Genomic DNA, 26,005 nt, shown 5'->3' with positions numbered 1-26,005 from the left:
TTGGCTAACGAGACCTGTTTGTTGTAAATAATCATATATCAGTCGCTTGAAATTTCAGTAATTTTATCTTGTTTTATTTTATTTTATTTTATTTCTATTTTTACTAGTTTTGTAAATATTGTATGCATTTTTATTTAGTCTTTTCCAATTTCAGAGTGTCTGTAAATGGGGTAATCCTGTAGATATCTCAAATAAATAAATAAATAAATAAATAAATAAATAAGAAGTGATAATCTGTAGCAAAGGTACCCCTCCCCCACCACCCACCCACCCACCCACCGGGAGGTACCCAAATCGTTCAGCGTATTGGGCGTGAAGTACTCCCCGTGATGCACTGCTCCAAAGGCTACTTCCTGCGCGGGTGGTTGGAATCTCGTTTCCCCCAGACGGTCGTCTCGTAGGCAGAGCCCCCTCAACGGCGAGAGTATGGGTAACCCGAGAATATTGTGTTCGTGGAAATACACCAGGAAGTAGCTCAGATAAATAGCTGCTGAGGACGCGCTAGATTAATTCGCTCGAAACACACTTTTACAGCTGTAATTATGGCGGCAGCGGCGACAGCATTGCCCGACCAACCACCAGAAACTAAGGAAGATTTTGTCGCTATGGCAAAAGAGGCAGACATTGATGAGAGGTACGATCAAATGGTTGATCTGATGAAACGAGTAGCGAATATGGAGAATGTCGATATGGAAGTAGAAGAACGAAGTCTGTTAGCCATAGCTTACAAAAACGTCGTCGGCGCACGTCGCGCTTCTTGGAAAATTATCAGCAGTATTGAAGAGAAAGAAGAAAAGAGGGGCGATCAAGAAAAACTTGAAATGATTCGAACCTACAAAGAACAAATTATAAAAGAGTTGACAGACATTTGTAACGATATTTTCCGTTTGCTAGATAGATTGATCCCAAAAGCCAACGAGGAGTCCAAAGTCTTCTACCATAAAATGCAGGGAGATTATAATCGTTATATGGCGGAGTGGTCACCTCGTGACACTAAGGAAAGCCACAAGACCACCAGTAGATCCGCGTACGAAAAGGCAACAGACTTGGCGAACTTCAAGCTACCAACAACAAACCCAGTCCGTCTTGGCGTTGCCCTTTGTTTCTCCATGTTCATATATGAAATCGAGGAGAAGCACACGGAAGCGTTCGAAGTTGCATATGGTGCCTTTGACAATGCTATCGGCGATCTCGACACCCTCCCGGACGAGGTCTACAAAGATGCCACTCATCTCATGCAGCTGATACGGGATAACTTGCTTCAGTGGAAAAGAGATGCCCGTGAGAGAGGTGAACCGATGGAGGAAGATGATGATGATGATTATTATGACGACGACGATGATTTCTATGACAGCAGCAGCAGTGGTAGTGAAAGCAGTATGAGCAGTATCAGTGATGACCCTGGGATGAGTGACTAACTGAAAACTACGACAGACAAACATTCTGAACATTGAATTGTTCTTACATAAAATATATATCCGATCCAATATATGTATCGATTCAGAAGCAAAAATACTCGGGTGATATCAATTTGTTTGCAGTGGTTTCCATTAGCAGTACATAAATTATCAAAGTCATCCTAAATAATAGAGCCTATAATTGTCAAATATTATCCTTCAAAAGGAAAAGTTGGATCTACTATTTTAATTTTATTTGTATTTTTTTCTGGCACTATAATTGCTATTTACCAATGGCCATAAATCATATTAAAGTGCATTTCCTTCATGCCACTGTGACATGAAATCAGGAAAATTTTGGGTTAAAAGATAATAGTTTGTGAATTCTCAGTACCTGCAATGACATTTTACCTCATGCCAAGCTAGAGGGTTGACTAATTCTCACGCGCACCTATGTAGTGTAATGCATGTGAAGCGAGTGGAACAGAAGTTAGTCAGACTTATGCTTTGGGAATGTTTATCATGCCTATATGTTTAATGGCTACAATAAACTAATTTATCAATTTATTCCATCATTCAAATTCATTAAAAATGAAAGCCTTGATTCATACATCTTTCTGAGAATTGTAAATACAAAATGTAGCTCACATTTAATAGTGGTATCATCATCCCAGGGGCAACTTCCATAGGTGACAATAAAGGGTTGACATAAAGAGGTCCCTTTTTAATGCCTGTGATGGAGGTATGAGAAAGCCTCAAAGGGAATACTATCTTATTTAAAAAATTTAGTTTTCTTTAATAGGATGATAAAAGTTGAAATAATATAAGTTCTCCTTCATGATTATCAGCAATGTTACTGCAAGGCTAATGTGATATTTGAAATGGTTACATTCTGGATGTAGACAGATACATTGTATGATATCTGATGTTTCATTTAGTGAAACAAACATGAAATATAGCAAAATTCCATTTTCAACCAAATTACCTCTTGAATATTAATGGAATTTTGTATTGTACAACAAAATTTGGTTTCTGCATCTCTCATTTTTAAGAATTCAATCATGTTGTTTACATATATGTATGTCTTTCTGGTCATCACAATGAATCCAATCAATTGACCACACAACTTAGATATCACCATGGTAATCAATTGACCACACAGCTTAGATATCACCATGGTAATCAATTGACCACACAGCTTAGATATCACCATGGTAATCAATTGACCACACAGCTTAGATATCACCATGGTAATCATGTAAAGCTAGATGAAGTCGGTTACCTGAAACATGATATTTAATTTCTGATGTGACAATATCACCAACATTGTAATATTTTCTGTACCAGCTATCTTCAGGATTAAAATGTAACACTTCTTCTTACAATGCTGATCATAATATCATTTTATTTGTGATGATTTCATTGTAAAATACAGAAAGTCTCTGTTCTTTTGACTTTTGGTGGTGGTAGTTTATCAGTTCTTTTAAAAGTCATGTTATTTTGAAGAGTTTGGAGTAGCGATTTCACATATTTGTTTCATTTTTTCCTTTGTTGCCTCACCTCAGATGACCTTTGATCTTTCATGTTATTGTGAATTGGAAACTATTCGTGAGCAACACAGCTATGTATTAGCATTGTAAAATTTATATAGCACCCAAGTCAGAGTCTCATAAACAGGAATGAAACCAACAAGTTAGTTTCAGCAGAAGAGAGAAAACATGTATTGACCCCAAAAAAGGAATTGTTTCTGGTCAGGACACTTTGTCTCTAAAATGGTGTAATGATGTGATTTTTTTTTTCAATTCTCAACAAACCTGTCACTCAGTCTACTATGGCAGTTACTGTTCTTTTTATTTGGTACTTCAGAGCAAGTGTGTATGTAGGGCAGATATCTTTTGCTATGCTTGTTCATGATTGGCTCTGCAGTTGTCTTCACTGAAGTAGGGAGTGTTATTTTTTGTGTTTCCCCACAGATCTGCAGACTGCATGGGCTGGACAACCACAAAAAAAAGAGACTGATGTGGGATAATTAAGTGATGCGTGCACTGACCAGAAACAACTTCTTTTTTTTTTCTTTCTTTTTCTTTTTTTTTTTGGGGGGGGGGGCCTTATCTTTTGTAAATAATGAAATATATTTTCTCAAATTTATGTCATGTAACATATATAGCTGAATGTTAACTTCAATAGTCACAACTCGTTCTACATTTGTATACTTATAGGCAGATAGATATGTTTATTTGTTGTGTGCAATAATTTGAATCATCAAGGTTATCACATGTATATTAACTGTATATGCAGACAAGAAAACAGATCAACTGAAGATTGCTATAACTGGTACTTGATACTACAGTATTATGAATTATACCAGTAATTTGGCTTATGATATTTTGATATTCCATAATTATTTACATAATGGAAAAATATAGTTTTAAACTTAAAGTCAGATTTTAAATTGATAACAAATGTACAAACATTTTTTTGAAAAAAGTAAAATTGTGTTAATGTAACCAGGGTGAAAATGTTAATTTCTCATTTTTCCTTGATAATGCGTTTCAATAAAGTCCCTGTTAATGTTCAATGCAGAGATCATTCTGTGCTGCAAGTTATATATTCTTATTATACACATGTTGACTGATCGCGAGGACATCATATATCTGTTTCCTCAAGGGACTGTGGTCACCCCAGTACAGACTGTTTTGGGATGACCCACAGTCCCTATAAAAATGTATGTGTGATTGAAGGCTTGATTGGATTCAAATGGTAAGTAATTGAACTAAATGGTTACTATGTCCATGACATAATTAACAAGTCAGCCTTCAATGTTGTCTACTTCTGATCATCACAGTCCCCAATAGAGGGCAGCATTTATTGTGTGGCAACTATCATCAGACAGCCAGTATTTTTTTTAATTCAATCATATCTGATACTGTTTGGTGGATTGGATTCAAACGGCAAGTCATTTATTGTTTTGCTAGTATAGGGGGTCTTGGGTAGATCTATGTGTCTGCAGGCATTTTTCCTGCATTTATAATTGAAAGTCAGGTGTTGGTGTCTAGTATTGTGAATGGAATATAACTACAAAATTCTTGACCTTATCTGATTGACATTGGGGGCGCTCTTCAACAGAAATATGATGGTTGCCTTGACAGTGCCTGGTTCTGTTTTATGATAACTGTAAAGTGAGGTGTTTGACCTATTTGTTATATTTTATAGTGTAGAATATTGAGCTGGTTTCACATTGTCACTTCACTTCAGGGCTGATATTACACTTCTCAGCTGACTATTGAATAGAATTGGACATATTAAAATTTTAACATTTATTTTTATGTGATCTACTACAAAGACTGGTCATAATGAATGAGTATGCCTACACCTACACACATTACAGGAGTATGTAAAATGCTAAATTTTGGCCTCAAGACTTCAATATTAATCACAGCCCATATTGAGTGAATTTACTTTCTATCAGTATAGTAGTTTAACTACCTCTTCACATGTTAGGATTTGAAAATTTGGACATTGAACACCATCACAACCTAAATTTGAAAGATTCAAACTTTTAATGTATTTTTGTAATAAAGTGTTTTGTAGCATTTATATTTTACATTCCTTTTGAACAATTTGCTGCCTGACCAACAAGAAAAGAATAAGATGTTTCTGAAGCCACAACAGATATATGATTTCATGACTGCACTTGGAAAACAAAAGATATCAAATAAACTTCTTAGGCCAACTCAAAGACACGGCTGCCAACTCAAAGACACGGCTGCCAACTCAAAGACATGGCTGCCAACTCAAAGACACGGCTGCCAACTCAAAGACACGGCTGCCAACTCAAAGACAAGGCTTCCAACTCTAAGACATGGCTGCCAACTCAAAGACACGGCTGCCAACTCAAAGACACGGCTGCCAACTCAAAGACACGGCTGCCAACTCAAAGACATGGCTGCCAACTCAAAGACACGGCTGCCAACTCAAAGACACGGCTGCCAACTCAAAGACACGGCTGCCAACTCAAAGACAAGGCTTCCAACTCTAAGACATGGCTGCCAACTCAAAGACACGGCTGCCAACTCAAAGACACGGCTGCCAACTCAAAGACACGGCTGCCAACTCAAAGACACGGCTTCCAACTCAAAGACATGGCTGCCAACTCAAAGACAAGGCTTCCAACTCAAAGACATGGCTGCCAACTCTAAGACATGGCTGCCAACTCAAAGACATGGCTGCCAACTCTAAGACATGGCTTCCAACTCAAAGACATGGCTGCCAACTCAAAGACATGGCTGCCAACTCTAAGACATGGCTGCCAACTCAAAGACATGGCTGCCAACTCTAAGACATGGCTGCCAACTCAAAGACATGGCTGCCAACTCAAAGACATGGCTGCCAACTCTAAGACATGGCTGCCAACTCTAAGACATGGCTGCCGATATTGCAAGGAACTAGAAAATGAACAATGAATGAGGTCTAGTTTTAACTCAGTTTTTCTCATAATGAAAGTGAAATAAATCACTCTATAAAACACAAAGTTAACAACAATGTCTTTATTTCCTGATGTGACATTCCACTGGAGCAGATATGTACATCATGTTATGCATTGGAACCTTTCTTACAGGAACCTGAAATAATACTACACATCTGACAAAACCTCTTATGCCATGTACTGATGACAAATGTACTTGGCAATATGAAATTTAAATTTTACTGAAATTTTGTAATGTTATCGGCATTACTAACACACTATTGTTTGACTTTGTAAAGTTATCAGTATTACTAACACACTATTGTTTGACTTTCAATACACAGAATATCACAAGAACTTAATCACTACATTATTAAAGTGCTAAACAAAATATAAAAAGATTAAAGTGAGTGAAAGTTTTGTATTGCACCAGAAAGTTATAATACACAGAATGTCACAATATGATAACTACTGTGACTGATATGTCTGATATAAAAAAAATCCAAATAAAGATACACCTTTTGGAAAAGTACATCCTCCTTAACAGAAATTAACAAATAAATAGTTCAAATAAAATTGTGCTCTCTCAAATAATATAAAGTTCCAGGGACTAAAAACAGGCAAAACCAATTATTTTCAACCAAATGGTCAGCATTTTATTGTGACAAGAACACTTTAATCACTTCAACCATAAGATGTTTATGAAATAAATAAAAATATGAACAATATTCATCGTTCACATAATGTATTTTTAGAAGTCAGAACAAACTGTTATTTTATTACACTAATGTTTTCATCCAAAACACCACCACTAGAGGACACAAACCTGTATAAATACACTGGGTATTACACTTACCTGCTGTCAAGTACACTAAAGATGTTTTCACAGCCTATACTGGAACAAGCATTTGGCTCAGTAATGTCAATATTGTGCACTTCATGTTTAAAATACAAAAAATTCCTGGAATGCTCTCTGTGTTAGCTACCCTTACATGTACCCTTCTTATCAGAAATGGACCCTATGTATAACTGATGTTCAACTCTGCCATAGGTCATCAATTTGTGCAAGTCCTCCTTACATAGACCAAATATCTGGTAATTTGTTCTCAAAAGCACCCCATCCCCATTACAGGACAAGTCTGCTATTACCATTCTACATGGTACAACTTCATTACCTTGACTGCAAAAATCTGTGCCATAATGCCCCACCCTTGTCCACTCACCCATCCCCTTTACAGGACAAGTCCATTATTACCATTCTACATGGCATAACTTGATTACCTTGACTGCAATAATCTGTGCCATAATGCCCCACCCTTGTCCACTCACCCACCCCCTTTACAGGACAAGTCCATTATTACCATTCTACATGGCATAACTTGATTACCTTGACTGCAATAATCTGTGCCATAATGCCCCACCCTTGTCCCCTCCCCCATCCCCTTTACAGGACAAGTCCATTATTACCATTCTACATGGCACAACCTGATTACCTTGACTGCAATAATCTGTGCCATAAACACGAGAATAGTATATTGTTTGTTGTCCAACCAATCAAATGATTTTTTCAATTCTAATATTCTGTAATATTTTCATTTTCTAGATAAATATTGAACTGTTCATACATATTATGTACATTGTGCCTTTGCACATTAAACTTTCCCTAATAACCTCCACACTTAACCATAATTCAGCTAGATAACAAAGGTCCAATTAAACTTAATGACAATTGCTTACATGGGACTATATCACAACACTAGTCATTTTTCAGGCAAGAGAGTGGTCATAAATGTCACATCAAATTGGAACCATTTCTACACATGTGTATATCAATAAAGTGACAATCCTATGTCCAGTACAGACAGTACAAAGGTTTACTAACTACCCATGAAGTGTTTTCCCCAATTTGCTAAGGTATGTAAGAGCGTGAGAAAAGTTTGAAGTTTTGAGTCTAATACACGTACTCTAACTGATACAATGTACTTGGAAATGAAACTATTAAAATTTCAGAGCACCCTGATAAGCTTCATTTACTGGCACATTTAAACTAAAGTATTGATTTACATCCACAGAATACACCATCTAGTAACACAGGTGTGTTTTCAACATAAAGACTTTAGTCAACAATAAATAAAAATACTTGATTTCTGAAGCTTTGTTCAAATACTCATGTGAAAGCTAGAAAACTGCAAGGACTAGATTAGTACAAGTGTTACAAGAAAAACTAAACCATTCTACAACTGTAGAGTTCATCTACAACTACTCACTTTTTGGGAGATACACACATCAAGATGTCAAGTTATTATTATTTTTAATATTTACAAGTTTAACAATTATGAGATAAAAAAATGACTGAATTTGCATTGTATACATTTCACATTGTGAAATTGATATTAAAATCCTTTCATATCTGTAAATGGTAAGCCCTGCTGACAAACATATGATGGGTACTAAGCAGCATTCTGTTCATTCTTCATCATCAGGATCATATGCCAATACTGGACCTAACCACTTCTCTATCTCTGCAACATCAACTTCCTTCCTACTAGCATAGTTTGTAACCTGACGAAAATCAAACAAAGTGATATTAAATTACAAATTTTGAAATCTGTCTTAGCAGACACAGAGTAACATAAGACATCTTTTCTTTGCAGACAAAATACAAAGTCAAAAATGCTGTCTATTGAAAATAATAGGTTGAAAAAAAAGGACAATATAGCAGATATCCATGAAATGTTGACTGTAGACATACTTTTATGATACAATAATGGGTAAACATTTAATAGACACTTCATACTGTCCTGAGGGTGTCCTGAATTGACAGATCTCACTGTGTATATCACATAGTACTACATGTACTACTGTAGCATTACATAGAGAAGTCCAATTGTATCAATATTCGATTACAAGGGTAATCATGGAATACTGACAAGTCAAAGGCTTACAGCTATTCCTTCTCCCTATCCATAGCAACAGAACACAAACATTTACCTGATCTTTGCCTACTTTTCCGACAGCAAAGTAGTAGGAGCTGGGGTTGGCAAAGAAAAGACCAGACACTGAAGCTGCTGGTTCCATGGCTAAGGATTCTGTCAATTTGATTCCTGTTACGTCTGCATCCATGAGTTTCCACATGGTAAGTTTCTCCAGATGGTCTGGTTGACTAGGATAACCTGGTGCTGGTCGTATTCCCTAAAAATGATGGAATTTTCAGAATGACTTAATTAAATGCCTTGAATTCTATCTTTGCTTGTACTTCAAATAGATGAATGTATACGCTGCTGACAATGACTATTTTTTTCTACATTCCTAACAATCCAGAATTCCTATATCATCAAACTGTCATAGATGGTCATAGTAAACTTTTGTTTGACTTCTGGCAAATCAATTTTACCATTAAAGATATTAATATGGTACACAAGCATTACTTCACATTATTCCTACAAAGCTCCATGATGCATTTACTGAAGCATGTGTATCTAATAAACCTTTCAGAGGTGTGCTGTTTACTATCTACATCTATTCATTCAATACCCATGTCAATGAATACTGTGACATCTTATTTATTCTCTACAGCTACTCTTAACACTTGAAGATATCACACACTTATTGCCTGGCCTTATTCGGGCACGAGTAGACATTTATCGCCTTGAGGGCTGTTATGCAGCATCTATATCCCAAGGCTGAAATCTGGGGGGAAACAGTTGCTACATACCAGCATGAGGTGTAATATGACGTCTACTAGTGCCCGAATAACGTCAGGAAATAAGAGTATTATAACATATCACATTCAAGGCACATATTATCTCTAAAGTCAAAGTAAATCACAAGTAATAGGTCCCTTGTGCTACTCTAAGACTGCCCTACAGAAAGTAGAAAACAAATATTGCCCTTTGTATGCAAACTGGGGTCACTATGGGTCGCTGGTCCATACCACATGACATGGTCTAAGCCAATCACTGAAGGTTTCATGAAAACAAGGTGTTATACAACTGCATAAAATCAAGCAATAGACAACTTATGATTTGACTTACATCATATCTAATCTTGTGTAGATCATGGGCATCTAGGGATTCTTCTGTATCATATCCCCAGAATTCTTTCCTGACTCTCTCATGCATCTCTTCTGCAAAAGCCTGTCAACAAGTAAATGTATGAACTCAATTAATGTCACACTTTGTACTATCCAACTTAGCTGTTTTGTTGTTCCATCTTGATGCCCCATTGACTACAATATATAGATTAGTACTCATAGTATGTGCAAGATTAACATGGACATTTGGTTAAGGTGAAAAGAAAAACCAAGCTGTAAACATTAATATGTTGTAGACATCATAGAATCAAGTTCAGTCGAATGCATACAAATCCATAGACCATGGTCAAACTTATTTTTTGATCATTTACATCCAGTGTTCTCCAAAAATTTGTGATCCATCAAACTGACTCCACTTCTACTTTTCTGAAAGAGTTGACCAAATGAAACCTACCTCAGCCAACCTATCTGCTAATGCTTTCACCATGATACTGTTGTAATCATCAAACTCCTCTTCATACTGTTGACAGAGTTCTGACACACCAAATCCTGCTGACACAGCAAATGCTCCAATATAGTCTGCAATATCTGATTGCTTTGGTGCAACAAAGTCTGACAGACAAACATAAGGTTCATCTGACTCTTTCTCAGCTTGTTGTCTGAGTCCATAGAACACAGCAGCAGGTTCTCCACTCCTTGGCATTAAATCTTCTTTGTACACATGTATATCATCCCCTACACTACAGGCTGGCCAGAATGCACACACACCAGTAGCTTTCAACAGTTTATTGTCTATGAATTTTTTCAGCATGTCTTGGGCATCATTAAATACTCTCTTTGCTTCCTCTCCTGTGAATTGAAATTTCAAAAGTGTAAGGTATTTGGTTGTTTAGCTACTCCAGTGTACATCCTCTAAAATTTGGATTCTGAGTACTATTAAGCCCAACACTACTTTGTTAGTGGACATTTCATGTCAGCATTTCCTGTCCATTTCAAAGTCAAGACAGACCTTACACAAGCTCTATCTGCACATGGATCTAAAAATACACGATTTAGTAATTCCAATTCGTACTAAAATAATATTGTCTTCAATGTGGTTAACAACAGATCAAGTATACTGCATTCCTTCAACAACATTTATCTAACACTTGATTTGAAAAAAAACTAACTTACCAACATTCTTATCATTGAATATCTTGGGATAACCTGTTTTGATATTTTCACTAACCTACCAACATTCTTGTCATTGAATATGTTGGGATAACCTCTGTTAGGATATTTTCACTAACTTACCAACAGTCTTGTCATTGAATATGTTGGGATAACCTCTGCTAGGATATTTTCACTAACTTACCAACAGTCTTGTCATTGAATATGTTGGGATAACCTCTGTTAGGATATTTTCACTAACTTACCAACAGTCTTGTCATTGAATAACTTGGGATAACCTGTTTTGATATTTTCACTAACTTACTAACAGTCTTGTCATTGAATATCTTGGATAACCTCTGTTAGGATATTTTCACTAACTTACCAACAGCCTTGTCATTGAATATCTTGGGATAACCTCTGTTAGGATATTTTCCCCTTAGTTGCCAGACATCAAAGAATGGTTTCCAATCGATGTAAGAAGTTAGTCTTGACAAATCATAGTCTTCAAACACCTTTGTACCTAGGAATGTGGGTGGTTCTGTATACAAATCAACAAGAGATAGGAGGGTTGTAAGAATTTCCATCACATCAGACTCATCAACCATAGTTCTGTTCAATGGTACCGATACTATACAGCGAATTTCTCAATACCGTGCAGCTTTTCTGTTTGATACAACCACACAGCAACCAAAAAGAAACTGAACATGTTAAGATTGAATGTGTACAATATCTTGCTACATTTTGTCAAAATGAAATGAACTACACATGACACCATACAGACATCAAATGAACATCGCACCCTTCATGGGGTGTTTGATACTAAGAAAAATATAGCGCCCAAATATCTACACAGAGTTGAAATACATTTAAATTGTTTAGACTAAATGTAGCTAAAAATGTGATCTTGCTATTGAAGTGTGGCATATGAAGTTTCTTATTGCTTTCTGCATGGCTGTATCAAACAGAAAAGCTGAACAATATTGTGAAATTCACTGTAAAAGGGTCAATTCACACCAAATAATTTACTTGTTTCGACACAAAGTAAGATGTGTGTCTTCAGTTTGTTCTTGAAAATGTCCGGATTAGATGCACACCAGTGGTAAAGAATTCCAGTCATTGGTTTACATATAATAAATCAGCACAATCTTCAAACACAGACTGCAGATCTCTATCAGGCCTTACTGAATGTTTTCAAGTTGTTGGGGGGAGTATATTTATAGCACAACTTCATCTGCATAACTGTCATGTGATGTGAAACTATACACAAACAATAATAAATATGACTTACTTGGTTTAGGTGCCCCAATCCAATCAATTTCTAATTTCTTATTTCTGGCTTTCTCAATGGAAAGATATTTCCTATCCTGAAAAGTAAAGGAAATATTTCAATTTCAACCTTATATTGATAAAATTACATGATTTGACAGTTATTTTGTGATGGCTTAAATTCTTACTAAAATATTCATAAAAATGTTTGAAATTATCCTCAAGTTTAAAAAAATGTATATCTGTTCAATGGATATTTATTCTGGGCATGTACCTGTCCCATATAATATCTTCACTTGAGATAGTCAAGCATTAGATAGTCACAAACTGGTATCATTTTCCTCTTAGTTAGCTTGAGGGGGTTGAACGACTTGTAAAACTTAACCTTGTGAAGTAATCTCACTTTACAATTTGTTAAACCATATAGCTATTGTAGAAATGACTATTACCACTCTTAATAGAAACATCACTTCATCTTTCACAACAAGTACAACTGTACACATACCTTCAGTGAATCGTAATGGTCTTCTCTCACATCTTCATAATCTTCAACTATTTCTTCCAAATATTCTTCACGCAGGTCATCATTCAACAGTGTTGAACACTGTAAATAAACATGTTATAGCCATGAATAGAAATTGATTAAGTAGAAAATGGTCAAGCTAGTACAGTATAAACAGACCATCAGCACTTGGTAAAAGATAAAGTCATGGTAACAGTACTTCTATGTTGATTATATGTATAACAGGAGTATTTGTGAGTCATTGGAATTCATACATATCTTCCTCATAAAGCAGTCTGAACAAATATTGAAATATACATTCTCTGTTGCCATAGTGATTGAATATATTTGCAGTCAGACATCTTTAATCTTGAACACATTGACGGTATAATTACCACAACAACACTCCTTGAGGCATCCAATACATGTATGACTGGTGATGTATATCTGGGTGATATTTTCACAGCTGTGTGAGTCTTTGATGTGGTGGCACCTCCAATCAGTAGGGGTACTTTGAAACCCTGTCTCTCCATCTCCTTAGCAACATGAATCATTTCATCCAAAGATGGTGTAATCAAACCAGACAATCCAATGATATCTGTTGGCATAGGAATGGTTTTAATCAATCACTGACATCACAAAAACTACATACCTAAGATGATATGGTAATGTAATATTTACTATCTTTCTGTTCAGATGCTTGATCTTTAAATAAACGTTGAAGCCAAAGTAATTCTAGTTCTGTCCACACAGTGGAGACAAAAAGTCTTGTATATCATTACACTTTTTGAAAAAATCTGTGACTGATAAAATTTCTCCAATAGCTTTAATGACAGAATGAAAGACATAAACCAACAGACTCACAGAAGCATGGATATGTACACATACATACACAGACACGCTGTATGTACCCTTGCATGCATGCATGTTTGCGCACATGCACGCACGCACGCACACGCACACGCACACACACACACACACACACACACACACACACACACACACACACACACACACACACACAAAGCACACTATATCTACCTGCTTTTGCTTCAATTGCTGTTCTGAGGATTTTCTCACATGGTGTCATGACGCCTAAATCAATAACTCTAAAGTTATTGCACCCCAGTACAACGCCAACAATGTTCTTTCCAATGTCATGGACATCACCCTTGACTGTGGCAATCACTACTGTACCAACATAGTGATCCTGTAACATAATGAAGCAGGAACAATAGATAATGTTTAAGTACATGTATGTCACTATGGCCATTTATATATCCATATATCTTGGCTATATGAAATGAAATCACTACTGACAGTCTGTGATGGACAAACATACATCAAAGGTTTGATATGTTCACTTTTGCTTTCTCCTACATTGCATACACTTTATTATATTATACCAGTATATTGAGGGCGAAAATCGTGAGATCTGATTGGTCTAGACATCGAACTAGCGCGTCTAAAATGAGCGATAATGCACAGTTGGCACGCCTCCAAATTTTGATGTTCACTGTTTGTGTAGAACGTTGTAGTCCGTGCAGGGATGGGGGCGCAAATGAAACCAGAAAATGTTGCGTCTTATCTTGTTTCCGATATTTTCAATATACTGGTATAATATAATAGCGATAAACCACCCCCTGGGAATGGTATACCACTCGGTTTTGACCAGTGAACTCAATATATGCACTCACTATTGCTCGTGCATATATTTCGTTCACTGGTCAAAACCTCTTGGTATACCATCCCCAGGGGTGGTTTATTGCTTAAATATTCAAATGAAAACATTTCCAAAAATACAGCCTATACACTACTCTGGCTGTACAAGTCATTACATGTACAAATTCAATTGATGATGTCATCTCAATTCACATTACTACCGTAGTACATCTATGTTACTTACCACTGAAGCATTGGGATCAGTCTCCAGCATCTTGGCCAGCTGCTCTTCCTTCTCTTTCTCCATGAATGGAATCAGATGACCCACAGCTTTCTTCATAACACGAGCTGACTTGATGACTTGAGGCAAGAACATTTTACCAGCACCAAACAAGTCTCCAACTATGCTCATACCCTACGGCAATAACGCATGACAAAATTGTAATTCTTAAGACCCAGTCAATCATGTTGATGTTAATGTAACAGTTGTTGCAGTAAGGTTATTAATATCTCATTCTCCTCTAAAACATCAGTCCTTTCTTATGATATTTTCAACTTGATCTGTCCTGGACAAGATTCCAAGATATACGTTTTCAACACCAAAAAAGCTTTACATACCTCAGTAAACAGATTCATAAGGTTGGAACTTCAATAATAAAGCAAAGTTCTTTGATACACAACCAAGGTACATTTGTTCATGTCTACATTTCGGCAATGTGATTGCAGTCTTCCTCAGGACAAATGGAGTGATGAACAGGGATGAAAGTGGATTTATCCTCCCCAGTGGACAAAGGGGGATTTCGACCCAGTTACATATGGTACCATTTATTCACCACACCGCCATCTAGTGGTGAACAGTAATCATCCTCAGTTTGTCCTGAAGTAGGCAACAGTTGCTGAAACATAGACATTAACAACAGTATCTTGGTTGTGAACCAAAGAACATTGCTATAAGCTTTACATACTCCTGACATAGACTGAAGGATATGTTGTTGTACACAATCCTTTCATCACTTGCTACTATTAAAAGGAGTGTACACAACAACGAGTCTCCCACTCTATCTCTTGACAGTTCTTGAATACTTGGGTCAAAGGGCAATAGAATACCTTCATTAAAGGTCCCTCTATCACATTCAGTGGTCTTGGATATCTGACTTGGTCCTGTCTTGCTTCTTCAGTGTCTTCAACGACAAACTTGTCAATACCCTTTAAAGTTGAAACAAAGACAATCTTTGAGTACGAATGGAATGGCAATGTTCTTCCAAAATGCAATCAGTTACATCTTATTTAAAACCATCTCAAGAGAGAATGTAGAATAAAATTGAATGACTTATTCAAAATTACACTTTATACTATAAAATGTGGAATTTAAGTTATGAACTTTGTTTTTTCAAAAAAGTTATATTGGCAAAGTACCTTGACTAGTGAATGTTCTAAACGAGTCTCTACATCTTCACTTCTCCATGCATCAACATCAACAGCTTTCTTTGAGTCTGACTTCAGTGACTGTAAAATGAAAGATAACCACAATATATCACAAAAACATTCCTTTGAATAGCACACGACAGTTCTTCATGATAGCTATATGTTGTATTTGATATGTGATATGTGATGACCAGACGGTATCATTAGAGAGTTAACTACATCTGAACTTTTCTGTCAACAATCTCATACCTAGCCTACATTATTTTTATACAAAGATCACCATATATTCAGGAATTGGTACACACAATAGTGATACTGTTTATCAAATCTTTACTCTGGTACAGGTAACACTCCTATAATTACAGAAATTGCAAAAATTCTTTTAAATATCAGGAATCAACAGTAAGCTGTTAACAGACATAATAACATCTGAATGAATGATTTTTCAACAGCTTCATCATTTGGCAATATAGATTTTTTTATTTTATGGACAACTTAAAAGCTTATGATTTTCATATTACAATTTACAGTATCAGTCATGAAATGAAAATAAAAGCAATATATTTGGCAACATGTGACAAAAGAATTTTGAAATTTTTGATGACAAAAAGACATTGGTTGACATGATTTTACCTGAGCCAGTTCTAATACTTTCTCTGTAGCTGCTGGATCTCTATTCCATATCAAGTCTTCACAGAGTTGTAAAAGTTTGGGATCAATATCATCATACAGAGGTAGATTACCAGCATTCACAATACCCATGTCCATACCAGACTGTAAACAGTGAAATTTGAATTAGGGAAAAAAGGCTGGATTCATGTAACAATTTGCCACACTGACTATCTTTCTGTGAGTGCATCTACTACTAGTATGTCATATGCTTGTCTACATAAATCTTTTTCAATATCACAAAGTTTTGTTGTTGACAGTGGGAAATGATAGTGTCAGTACTACCAACACTCACAATTCTATAGTATTACAGGTAAATCAAAGTTGTAGGTAACTTCAACATTACATGATTTTGTTTCTGGTACTATATGTCTACTATAACAAGCAGATAACAGCTCATTTCCTCCTACCTTGATAGCATGGTACAAGAACACGCTGTGCATAGCTTCTCTTACTATCTCCATACCACGGAATGAGAAAGACAGGTTAGATAAACCCCCACTGATTCTTGCTCCTGGTAATGTTTGCTATGATAGGAAACAGAAATAGGAATTAACAAGATAGACTATGACAATATCTGAATGACATCTAATTTCTTAAAACTATATGGATGGATGAATGAATGATTGAATATGTCTGTCTATCTATATATGTACGTGTGTATGTGTCTGTGTGTATGCTAGTCTGTCTGTCTCTGTGCACATGCTGTCTGTCTCTGTATCTCTGTGCACATGAGTGTGTATGTGTGTGTGTGTGTGTGTGTGTGTGTGTGTGTGTGTGTGTGTGTGTGTGTAAGTGTGTGTGTGTGTGTGTGTGTGTGTACATATGATAATTCTAGTGAGCTGACAGTTTATTTTTGTACTTGGTTTGTCTGCCATTTAAATGTAAATATTTCAAAACCAATTTCAAAACCCAAAATTTCCATGACTGATATAGGTCCAATTATATTTTTGTTTTGCGCAAAACAGTTTTAGAAAGTCAAAATGGTTTACATCTGTTGAATAGTTACAGTTGACAACAATGAAAACTCAAAAAACAACTAAGCATGTTATATACTATATGATCTTACCTTAATGATTTCAGTAGCTCTGATAAAGTTGATGGCATACTCATTATGTTCCTCTATGCCAGTAGCTATGGTTAAAATATTAGGATCAAAGATGATATCATTTGGATTAAATCCAACTTTGTTGACCAGTATGTCATATGATCTTGTACAGATCTCCACCTTTCTTTCAGTTTCTGCTGCCTGTAATACAATAACATCAAATTAACGTTCTAAGAATTCAGAAGGTATTTGATGAGATGTAAGGTTGGTCACACAACATCAACTAAACTTACAACAATATGGACGGTATCTGATGAGACATGAGGTTGGTCATGTAACATCAACTAAACTTACAACAATGTGGACGGTATCTGATGAATTGTGAGGTTGGTCATGCAACATCAACTAAACTTACAACAATGTGGACGGTATCTGATGAAATGTGAGGTTGGTCATGTACGGCTAAATGTAATTCTACACATGTAACAGCCTTCTTCTATCAAAGCATAGACCCTCCACGTTGGTGGACGGTCTATGATCAAAGCCACTATACTAATGACATAAGTCTTGGGTGGTATATAATCAATAGGCGTGTTGGCGCATCACTTAACCAATAGATTATTGGATGGATCAGACAGGATAATTCAGGTCCAAATTTGTGTAATACTAGTAAGTCGTTCTTTCTAGTAAAAAGTAGAAATACAAACTACTCAAAAGACTCTCAACATGTAAAAATCTATTTTATGTTATATGATCTTAATGATCGCATCATATCAATTATGATTTAATACATTTTAACAAAAAGCTGTGTAATTTTAATCATCTCAGAATCATAAATTCAAGAAATTTGTGTAGACAGTCTTGTGCCAATATGTCATGCCCAATGGAAAGTGCAAGACAAACATGCAAGACATCTCACATAATCACGAGTGATTCATACAACTCACTGACTTCAGAAAGGTACAGTTTGTGATCTTACCTGCCCACTTTCATCAAATGCCATGACAACCACAGCTGCTCCGTGCCGTTTCACTGTTTTGGCTTTTTGTATGAAATCCTCCTCCCCTTCTTTCAAACTTATACTGTTGACAATACATTTACCCTGTGAACACTTGAGTCCAGCTTCAATCACATGGAATTTAGAAGAGTCTATACATAGAGGAACCTGTTTGTTGAATACATAAAACAAATGTATGTTGGGGTTATTGCACTGATCTAATCCTTTCAGCATGTCTACACACTGACTTTCAAGCTCTCCTCAAAACAAATATTCACCACCCTGAGACAGTGACCCATAATATCTAAAGGTGCATATAACTTGCAACTGGTAGTGAGCATTTTCTTCACATCCCGATGTCTCAAAAAAAGAAAACAAATCATAAATAAAACAGAGCTACACTAACCTTAGAAATCTCTGGTTCTGAAGAAATCAGATTGACAAATTTTGTCATACATTTTTCACCATCCAACATTCCTTCATCCATATTTATATCAAGAATTTGAGCTCCCATTTCTACCTGTAACTTGGCAACTGACAAGGCATCCTGGAAAGTAACAAGAATTAATATTAGTATTCTTGTTTGGAAGTATCACAGATTTACAAACAGATCATTGTAAATGACATCATTACTACATCAACCAGAAAAGTAAATTACTTCATACTATGCACACTGTTCCTAAATATTGTGAGAAACTTTAAGCATTGAGAATTTCTAATCATGTATCTAACTGATTACTTGGGAATATTGTCATCATTAACATAACAGCATATGTAGTTTTTGATACACTGATTCAGCTAACCTCACTGATAATATCACGTATGTGAGAACCATTTCTCTATACAAGTCCATGTACATACAAATATTGAAGTAACTCACCTCAAACTTTCCATTTTTGATAAGTTTCGCAAATCTTTTTGATCCCGCCACATTACATCTCTCTCCAATATTGACAAAGAGAGACTGTGGTCCAACTTTAGATGGCTCCAAGCCTATGAATTAAGAATTTTTCAGATCAGTTTCTCTCGTTCCCTGTAATAAGATTCTACAAAATCCAATGTGTTGTTGTACATGATGTGATTTCTAACAAGCCTATCAAAATCAAAATCTGGTTATCTTGGTGTATGAATACTAATATTCCCTAACTGATGATCTGACTTGTGTAACAGCATAAAGTCTTTTAGCTAATGAAAGTCTCTATCATGTCTATGAACAAACAGGAATCTCACTACTCAAATCAAATATTCAATATGTCCTCCAGAAGTACAGAAAATGGTTGTGTCTCATGATTTGCTTATAACATGACAGGAATCAACCCTTTTGTGTCATGGTTTTCAGTTTCAGTTTTAATTGATGTATTTTATTGCCATACACAACACTTTACCTGAAAGAAGCATGTGGTCTGATAGATATCCTTTAGGTGGTGTTCTTGGTTTATATGGTTTGACTGCCTCAGCTATAGCTTTGATATGTGCTGGAGTTGTTCCACAGCAACCTCCTACAATATTGACCAAGCCATCCTTGGCAAACGACCTCAAGTGGGATGCAGTCATCTCTGGGGTCTCATCATAATCACCAAATGTGTTGGGCAGACCTACAAGAATTGTACATGTGTAATTCTACAAAACCTATCTACATAATGTTTATAAACTGAGGAAAGTCATGGCAATCTTATCATATTTCTAACACTAGACATGTTATAAAAGTTAAAATATTAAATCTGAAGAATTTGACAAGTGTTAGAATCACTAGTATTAAATTCTAAAGCAACTAAAGAAAAGTTAGAACTATACTTTAAAATATAATGTATAACAGTTGTGGTCACACTGGCAAAGAAAACACAATGACTACATCAATGTTATATGTTTTGAAATACTGTCACACACTTTATGCTATGTCACTTGGAAATCATTTCCCTATTTTCAATTCTATGAATATTCCAACCACACAAAATCAATGGTACAATACTTCATTATAATCACAAAACCACACCATAAGAATTGAAACTTTCTTTCATCAAACAGTATTTCCTGAAATAGTGTGTCCACAAATTGCCGAATGAGATAAAACTATAACCAACCTGCATTGGGGTAGCATATAACGTAAGAAGTAGTTGCATTGCCAATAGCTTCTATAAATGGTCTCATTTCTGTTGCTCCTAAAGCACAGTTCAGTCCTATACACATAGGGTTTGTATGTGATACACTAATGACAAATGCTTCACCAGTTTGTCCCGACAGTGTCCTTCCACTTTTGTCCACTATAGTACCGGATATCTGGAGAGATGCACATCAAACACTATGATCAGATTATCATGTAGAGTAATGTATCAGATACCTGTTGTTGTTACTTGTTTTGTCTAGTTTGCATTTGATTTATCTCTATAGTTGAGTTCTATGTGGGACCACAATGGAAATAAGCCTTAACTTTTCTGTGTTATCCCAGCACAATAATGTACAACATGTATATATTGTCTGTTGTAATTGTTTTCTGTATACTGATTTTTTTTTTGTGTTGAAATAAATCAAATCAAATCAAATCAAATCTGGAGAGTAGCTGCATGACTGTACCTCTGTTTTTGTTTAACATTTTTTTTTTTGCATTTTGGGTGTTTTAACATTTTTCTTTTCCTCTTTTTAATTTCTGAGATACATATCAGATTATTATGAAGAATAACATACATGACTAAGGTCAAGGAGAAAGATTTTGTTTAGATAATATTTACAGGTGGTGTGACAAAAAACATGAGTGATACACTATTAAAGGCCACAACTCATATCCTTTATAATTAATCTATGATGTGGTCAACTCATTGTTTGTTAAGAGGTATCCCAAAAGACAACATACATGAACTACCAGTACAGTAAAAGAATGATACCTGTAATTACTTATTGCTGTAAAAATGTAAAAAAAAGACTAACACTGTCAACTGGCAGATAGACAAACAGAAATTCACAACAATCTTATCATTTAAGGATGAGAATGCAACATGTACTGGTAAAAAGATATGTCCTATCTGAAGGCTAAATAGTTTACTTATAAATACATGCACTGCTGGCTAATGATTGAACTTGACAATACATATCATATTTCTATGTTCAGTCAAAGATAGAAATCACTTACATCTATAAACCTTGATATTATATTGACATAAGTTAACTTCTTTTATAATAACAATTAAACTTTGCGTCAACCTAAAATTTTCCTTCAAGAAGTTGTGTTTAACAGATGAACCAAAATCTTGTACATGATGGAGACTACTACTTTGCTATAGATTAAGATAAAGTATTTTGCCAATTCTTACAAAAGTTGTAGTTGGTATGCACTTTTGGTCACATGAATTACATAAATATAGTCTACTTACAAAGAGTGGAAGTGGCTCATACTCTTTTTCAAACAGTAACTGTACGGCATACAAGGCAGCCTTAGAATTTAGGGTATCAAATATTGTTTCCACTAAAATAATATCTACACCTCCATCCAATAATCCTCTGGCTTGTTCTGTATATGATTCCACTAACTCATCAAAAGCTAAAGAAAGAAAACAAAACTTGTGGTAGGAAACAAGATTTGATATTGAATCATACAAACTCAAGAAAGAAAACAAACTTGCAGTCAGGGAAGCAGATTGATATTGAATCATAAGATGCTGAATAAAGAAAACAAAAGAACTTGTGGTCTGGAAACAGGTTGAATGTTGAATCATGAAAGAAACTAACACAAGAAAAGAGTGAACAGAAAATTGCTCCCCTTTACTGATTGACACTTGGAAAGGGCATTCATTGCTAGACGAAAGTTTTGAATAAGATTTTAATAAAAATTGATATGTATTAAATGTTTGTTTATTTGCGAACTATGTTTGTACACTTAAATTCATGAATGATAGTAACGATACTCACATAATTTTACTTGTCAGCAATTTGTACATGAAACCCTATAATATTTCACATATATGAGGAGATTTTTCTTATTTTGTATAGCATTTTAGGACAGCATGCAGACAGAGAAAAGTAACTAGCTATTCTGTAACATACACACATATACATCCTAAATAGAGAAAAGCAACCATTTCCACAGCATCATTGAGCTTCTTCCAAATTCAAAACAAAACTTACTGATATTTCTGTAGTCTGGTTTTTCAACAGATGGTGATATAGATAATGTTCTGTTAGTTGGTCCAAGTCCTCCAGCGACATACCGCTGTGTGCCAGTTTCCAAGGTTACAGTATCAGCAGCTTTTCTGGCTAACTCTGCAGCACATTTATTTAGTCTGTATGTCTAGATGCATTCAAAACAGAAATATATACATATTTGTATTTTCAAAAAATACTATGCAGTGTTTTTGTTAAAGGTGGCAAGTAGGTGAAATCCTTTATTGCCTCGTCACTGTATCAGGATCCCCACCAAAACTATGGTACAAGGCATAGAAAGCTTTAAAGGGGAGGGGAGGGGAGGGGGGGATGCACAAAGGTCAAGGCCAGGTCAAGTTCAAGGTCAATACATGTATGTGTTCAATTAATTGTTTCTCAACAGTGACTAAAGTTTAGACCACTAATACATGGCATACTAGACCTCACTTCTAAGTTCTATGTTGCCATTGTGTTTGTTTATGTCAGTGTCAGAATATGATTCTGTTTTCTGACAAGAAGTTTTTCCCTTTGATAAACTCCTGATGTTGATTCAAAAGAGTCCAGTTAGCCTGCCTGTCATTTGATTGTCATATTCTTTGGTGGTTTAGAAAGATCACTTCACACGTTATTCAAGATGTCCAGCAACTTTTCTATCACCTTTTGCTATTTTACAATACACCTATTATGGAAAGTGTCAATGAAACCCTTCTATTACCAGGCTTCCACAAACCATGGAGGTATAACACCTCCATGTACAAACTTATCAAAAATACTGGTACAGTGTGTGTGAATTAGAGAAATAAAAAATGTCTGAACACAAGGTTCATGTCTCTTAAGTTTTATCAAAAGTATTTTTCAAGTTGTTCTATCAGCATTTCATAAAAATATTATGGTTTGATGCAGCAAATGACCATGAAAAAGAACATATCATTCTGGAATTAAATTGTTTACAAAAAATCAAACTTCTCTACAACAGAACCATATGAGCAAATGTCCATACATACAACATGAAATTGATATTGTATTTTGTGACCTTTTCTTACTTGTTATGGAGAAATATTGGTACCCTTACAATTGTTTTCATTTCATTTTTCACCACAATAAATTCATGCACATAGAAGATGGACTAAGTATATGTAACAAAGTCCAGGGCACTCTAAAAATATCTGCAAAAATCTCTTACCAACTGTTCTAATCCATAGTCACTCTGTGATATGCTTGTACCACTAAATGTATTGGTTGTTATAATGTCTGCACCAGCTTCTAAATAGTCCTGTTATCATGACAAGAAACATGGTAGTTATAAAACTTATAAAATGATAGTTCTACAGCCACATTGGCACATGCACTCTACCAAATGAGTTATGACATAGCTGGAATTTGTGTGCCAAATGACATACTAACTGGAACTTATGTACCAAATGACATGGTTGGAATTTGTGTACCAAATGACATACATGTAGCTTGTTTCAAGTTCTTTGAAGGTACCATAGACTATAGGATCTATGAAGTTACCTACATGTATCAGAGTAGGGAATGTTTATATAAGAGGATATAGATATACAACAGTACTGTACGGACAATATATACCAATTGCACCTACATTTTTTTTGTAAGCCTAACAAGTGCAAAAGTTAGTGAGATAAAAAGTTGTTAGAAACAGTTTTAGGTTGTTAATATTGATACTAGTAGTATGTACATTTTTGTTCTCATACTGCCTTGATAGCTTTGTTTCCTATTTCCTGCCTCCACAAAAGGTACATACCACTTTCACAAAATACAATTTCCTATATAATGCATCAAAACAATGCTTATCATGTCCTGACTTGTATTGTAGAAGAGTAATAAAGTTATTGTCAAGTCTGGTGATGATAATATGCCTAGGAAGACAGTAAACTGGCAGTAATAAAACAAGGACTTGTTTCTGTATAATTGTCATTGGCTACCTTCACAATTTCCATGACTTACGTTGGGCCTTATCAAAATCATTACTTCACAAGTTCACTGAAGTACATGAAGAGCTACTATTGAAATAATCAAATTAATACACAAATTGTTGTAATGAATGACTATAGGTAAGGAAATGAGTAGAACAGATGCCTAAATTATAATGGCATCTGAATGGTAAAATATTAATGTAGATATGCAGACAACTTGCCTATAGAGAAGTTTGTTTGTATGTATTTAAAAGACCTCGCTAAAATTTATTCACCTGTATTTAGGGTTCAACTTACCTTGTGAATTTTGTAGATAATATCTGGTTGAGTGATGCTTAGTAAGTCATTATTGCCTTTCAATGATTTGAGATGATTTTGAAACTCTGTCCCACGGTAACCGTCTTCATCTAATTTGTGGGTTTGAATCATGGTACCCATTCCACCATCGGTTACCATAATTCTCTCTTTTAAAATGTCCAGAACCTGCTTCCCCTTTTCTATAGTATTTGGTTAGAAAACATGAGCGAAGTTAAACTAATTGGGAAAGTTGAAATACAATTAGGAATAGTATATAACATTACTAACAACTTGAAAAGTTAACTACCAAACTGACAATGGTTAATTATGTAATGGTATTTTATGTAAACTGGGGTAGTAAAGTTATGTTATGACTGTAAATTTCAAATCTTAATTTCATGACTGTCACGCTATTACAAAAACACAAAGAAATAAACCATAATTTTCTGAATGATTGAGGCTCATTGAGGACTTCGTCGTTGTATTTGACGTTCTAAATATAAAACTTCGTCTGCTGTTTTCTGATCAATTTATTGAATGACACGTGTAATGCTTATAAAACCAATTAATTAATTGTTTTAAACGCAAAATTCTAGAATTCCTTAACCCCCTGATTATTGTACACTGTCACATTTTGTTAATATTTTGGTAGAATATTTTTCGTTGTGAACATTGTATGCACAAGTGAGCGATATACACGTGAGAAAGTAACTACCTGCCAAGTTACATAATAACAGTGATGTATGTAGCGTAGATAATTATGTCTATATATTGGTAAGAAGTTAGATTACATTGATTCTTATCTGTACATACCTGACATGTGGACTGGCGCCATATTTGTGGTACTTGTTGGAGGCATGATAGAGGCTTGTGCAAGTTTCCACCTCTTACCGTTAAACCAGTCACTCAGTACCGGGTGTTCGTAGGTGATAGCCCTTTTCCCAGCCGTCCGCCAGCCGTGCTGATGCAAGAAGAAAGTCTACGGGAATCGTGCTATATGTTATAAACACTGAATTTGCATGTT

General features: G+C 35.4%; 1 protein-coding gene and 1 pseudogene across 1 annotated transcript; one reads left to right on the top strand and one right to left on the bottom strand.

Annotated features, from left to right (window-relative positions):
• The first annotated feature begins 486 nt into the window (after positions 1–486).
• LOC144449731 (uncharacterized) lies at positions 487–3,956 on the top strand (annotated as a pseudogene).
• A 3,350-nt stretch (positions 3,957–7,306) lies between these two features.
• LOC144453759 (methionine synthase-like) lies at positions 7,307–25,940 on the bottom strand. The gene is made up of 25 exons (XM_078145101.1): positions 25,795–25,940; positions 24,982–25,181; positions 23,931–24,020; positions 22,733–22,895; positions 21,982–22,148; positions 20,698–20,893; positions 20,002–20,211; positions 19,497–19,609; positions 19,023–19,163; positions 18,599–18,784; positions 17,641–17,820; positions 16,982–17,098; positions 16,536–16,676; positions 15,894–15,983; positions 15,585–15,683; positions 14,722–14,892; positions 13,857–14,025; positions 13,211–13,413; positions 12,819–12,917; positions 12,336–12,411; positions 11,430–11,585; positions 10,350–10,744; positions 9,897–9,998; positions 8,854–9,054; positions 7,307–8,424 (listed from the first exon to the last, which is right to left on the bottom strand). The coding sequence occupies exons 1-25, from the start codon at positions 25,838–25,840 to the stop codon at positions 8,329–8,331; spliced, it is 3,807 nt and encodes a 1,268-aa protein (XP_078001227.1). The 5' UTR covers positions 25,841–25,940; the 3' UTR covers positions 7,307–8,328.
• Between the last annotated feature and the right edge of the window lie 65 nt (positions 25,941–26,005).

Source organism: Glandiceps talaboti, chromosome 2 (genome assembly GCF_964340395.1).
Source record: "Glandiceps talaboti chromosome 2, keGlaTala1.1, whole genome shotgun sequence".
In the NCBI taxonomy this organism is placed as follows: Eukaryota; Metazoa; Hemichordata; class Enteropneusta; family Spengelidae; genus Glandiceps; species Glandiceps talaboti.
The sequence above is the reverse complement of the archived record's forward strand: the minus strand, read 5'-3'. Positions and strand labels throughout refer to the sequence as shown.

Excerpts from the sequence above, each read along its gene's own strand:
- LOC144453759 (XM_078145101.1), bottom strand. The coding sequence starts at position 25,840 with ATGCCTCCAACAAGTACCACAAATATGGCGCCAGTCCACATGTCAG. Across the intron at positions 15,984-16,535 it reads AAGTATTAGAACTGGCTCAG|TCACTGAAGTCAGACTCAAA; the intron begins GTAAAATCATGT and ends TTCATTTTACAG. Across the intron at positions 8,425-8,853 it reads GAAAAGTAGGCAAAGATCAG|GTTACAAACTATGCTAGTAG; the intron begins GTAAATGTTTGT and ends GATTTTCGTCAG.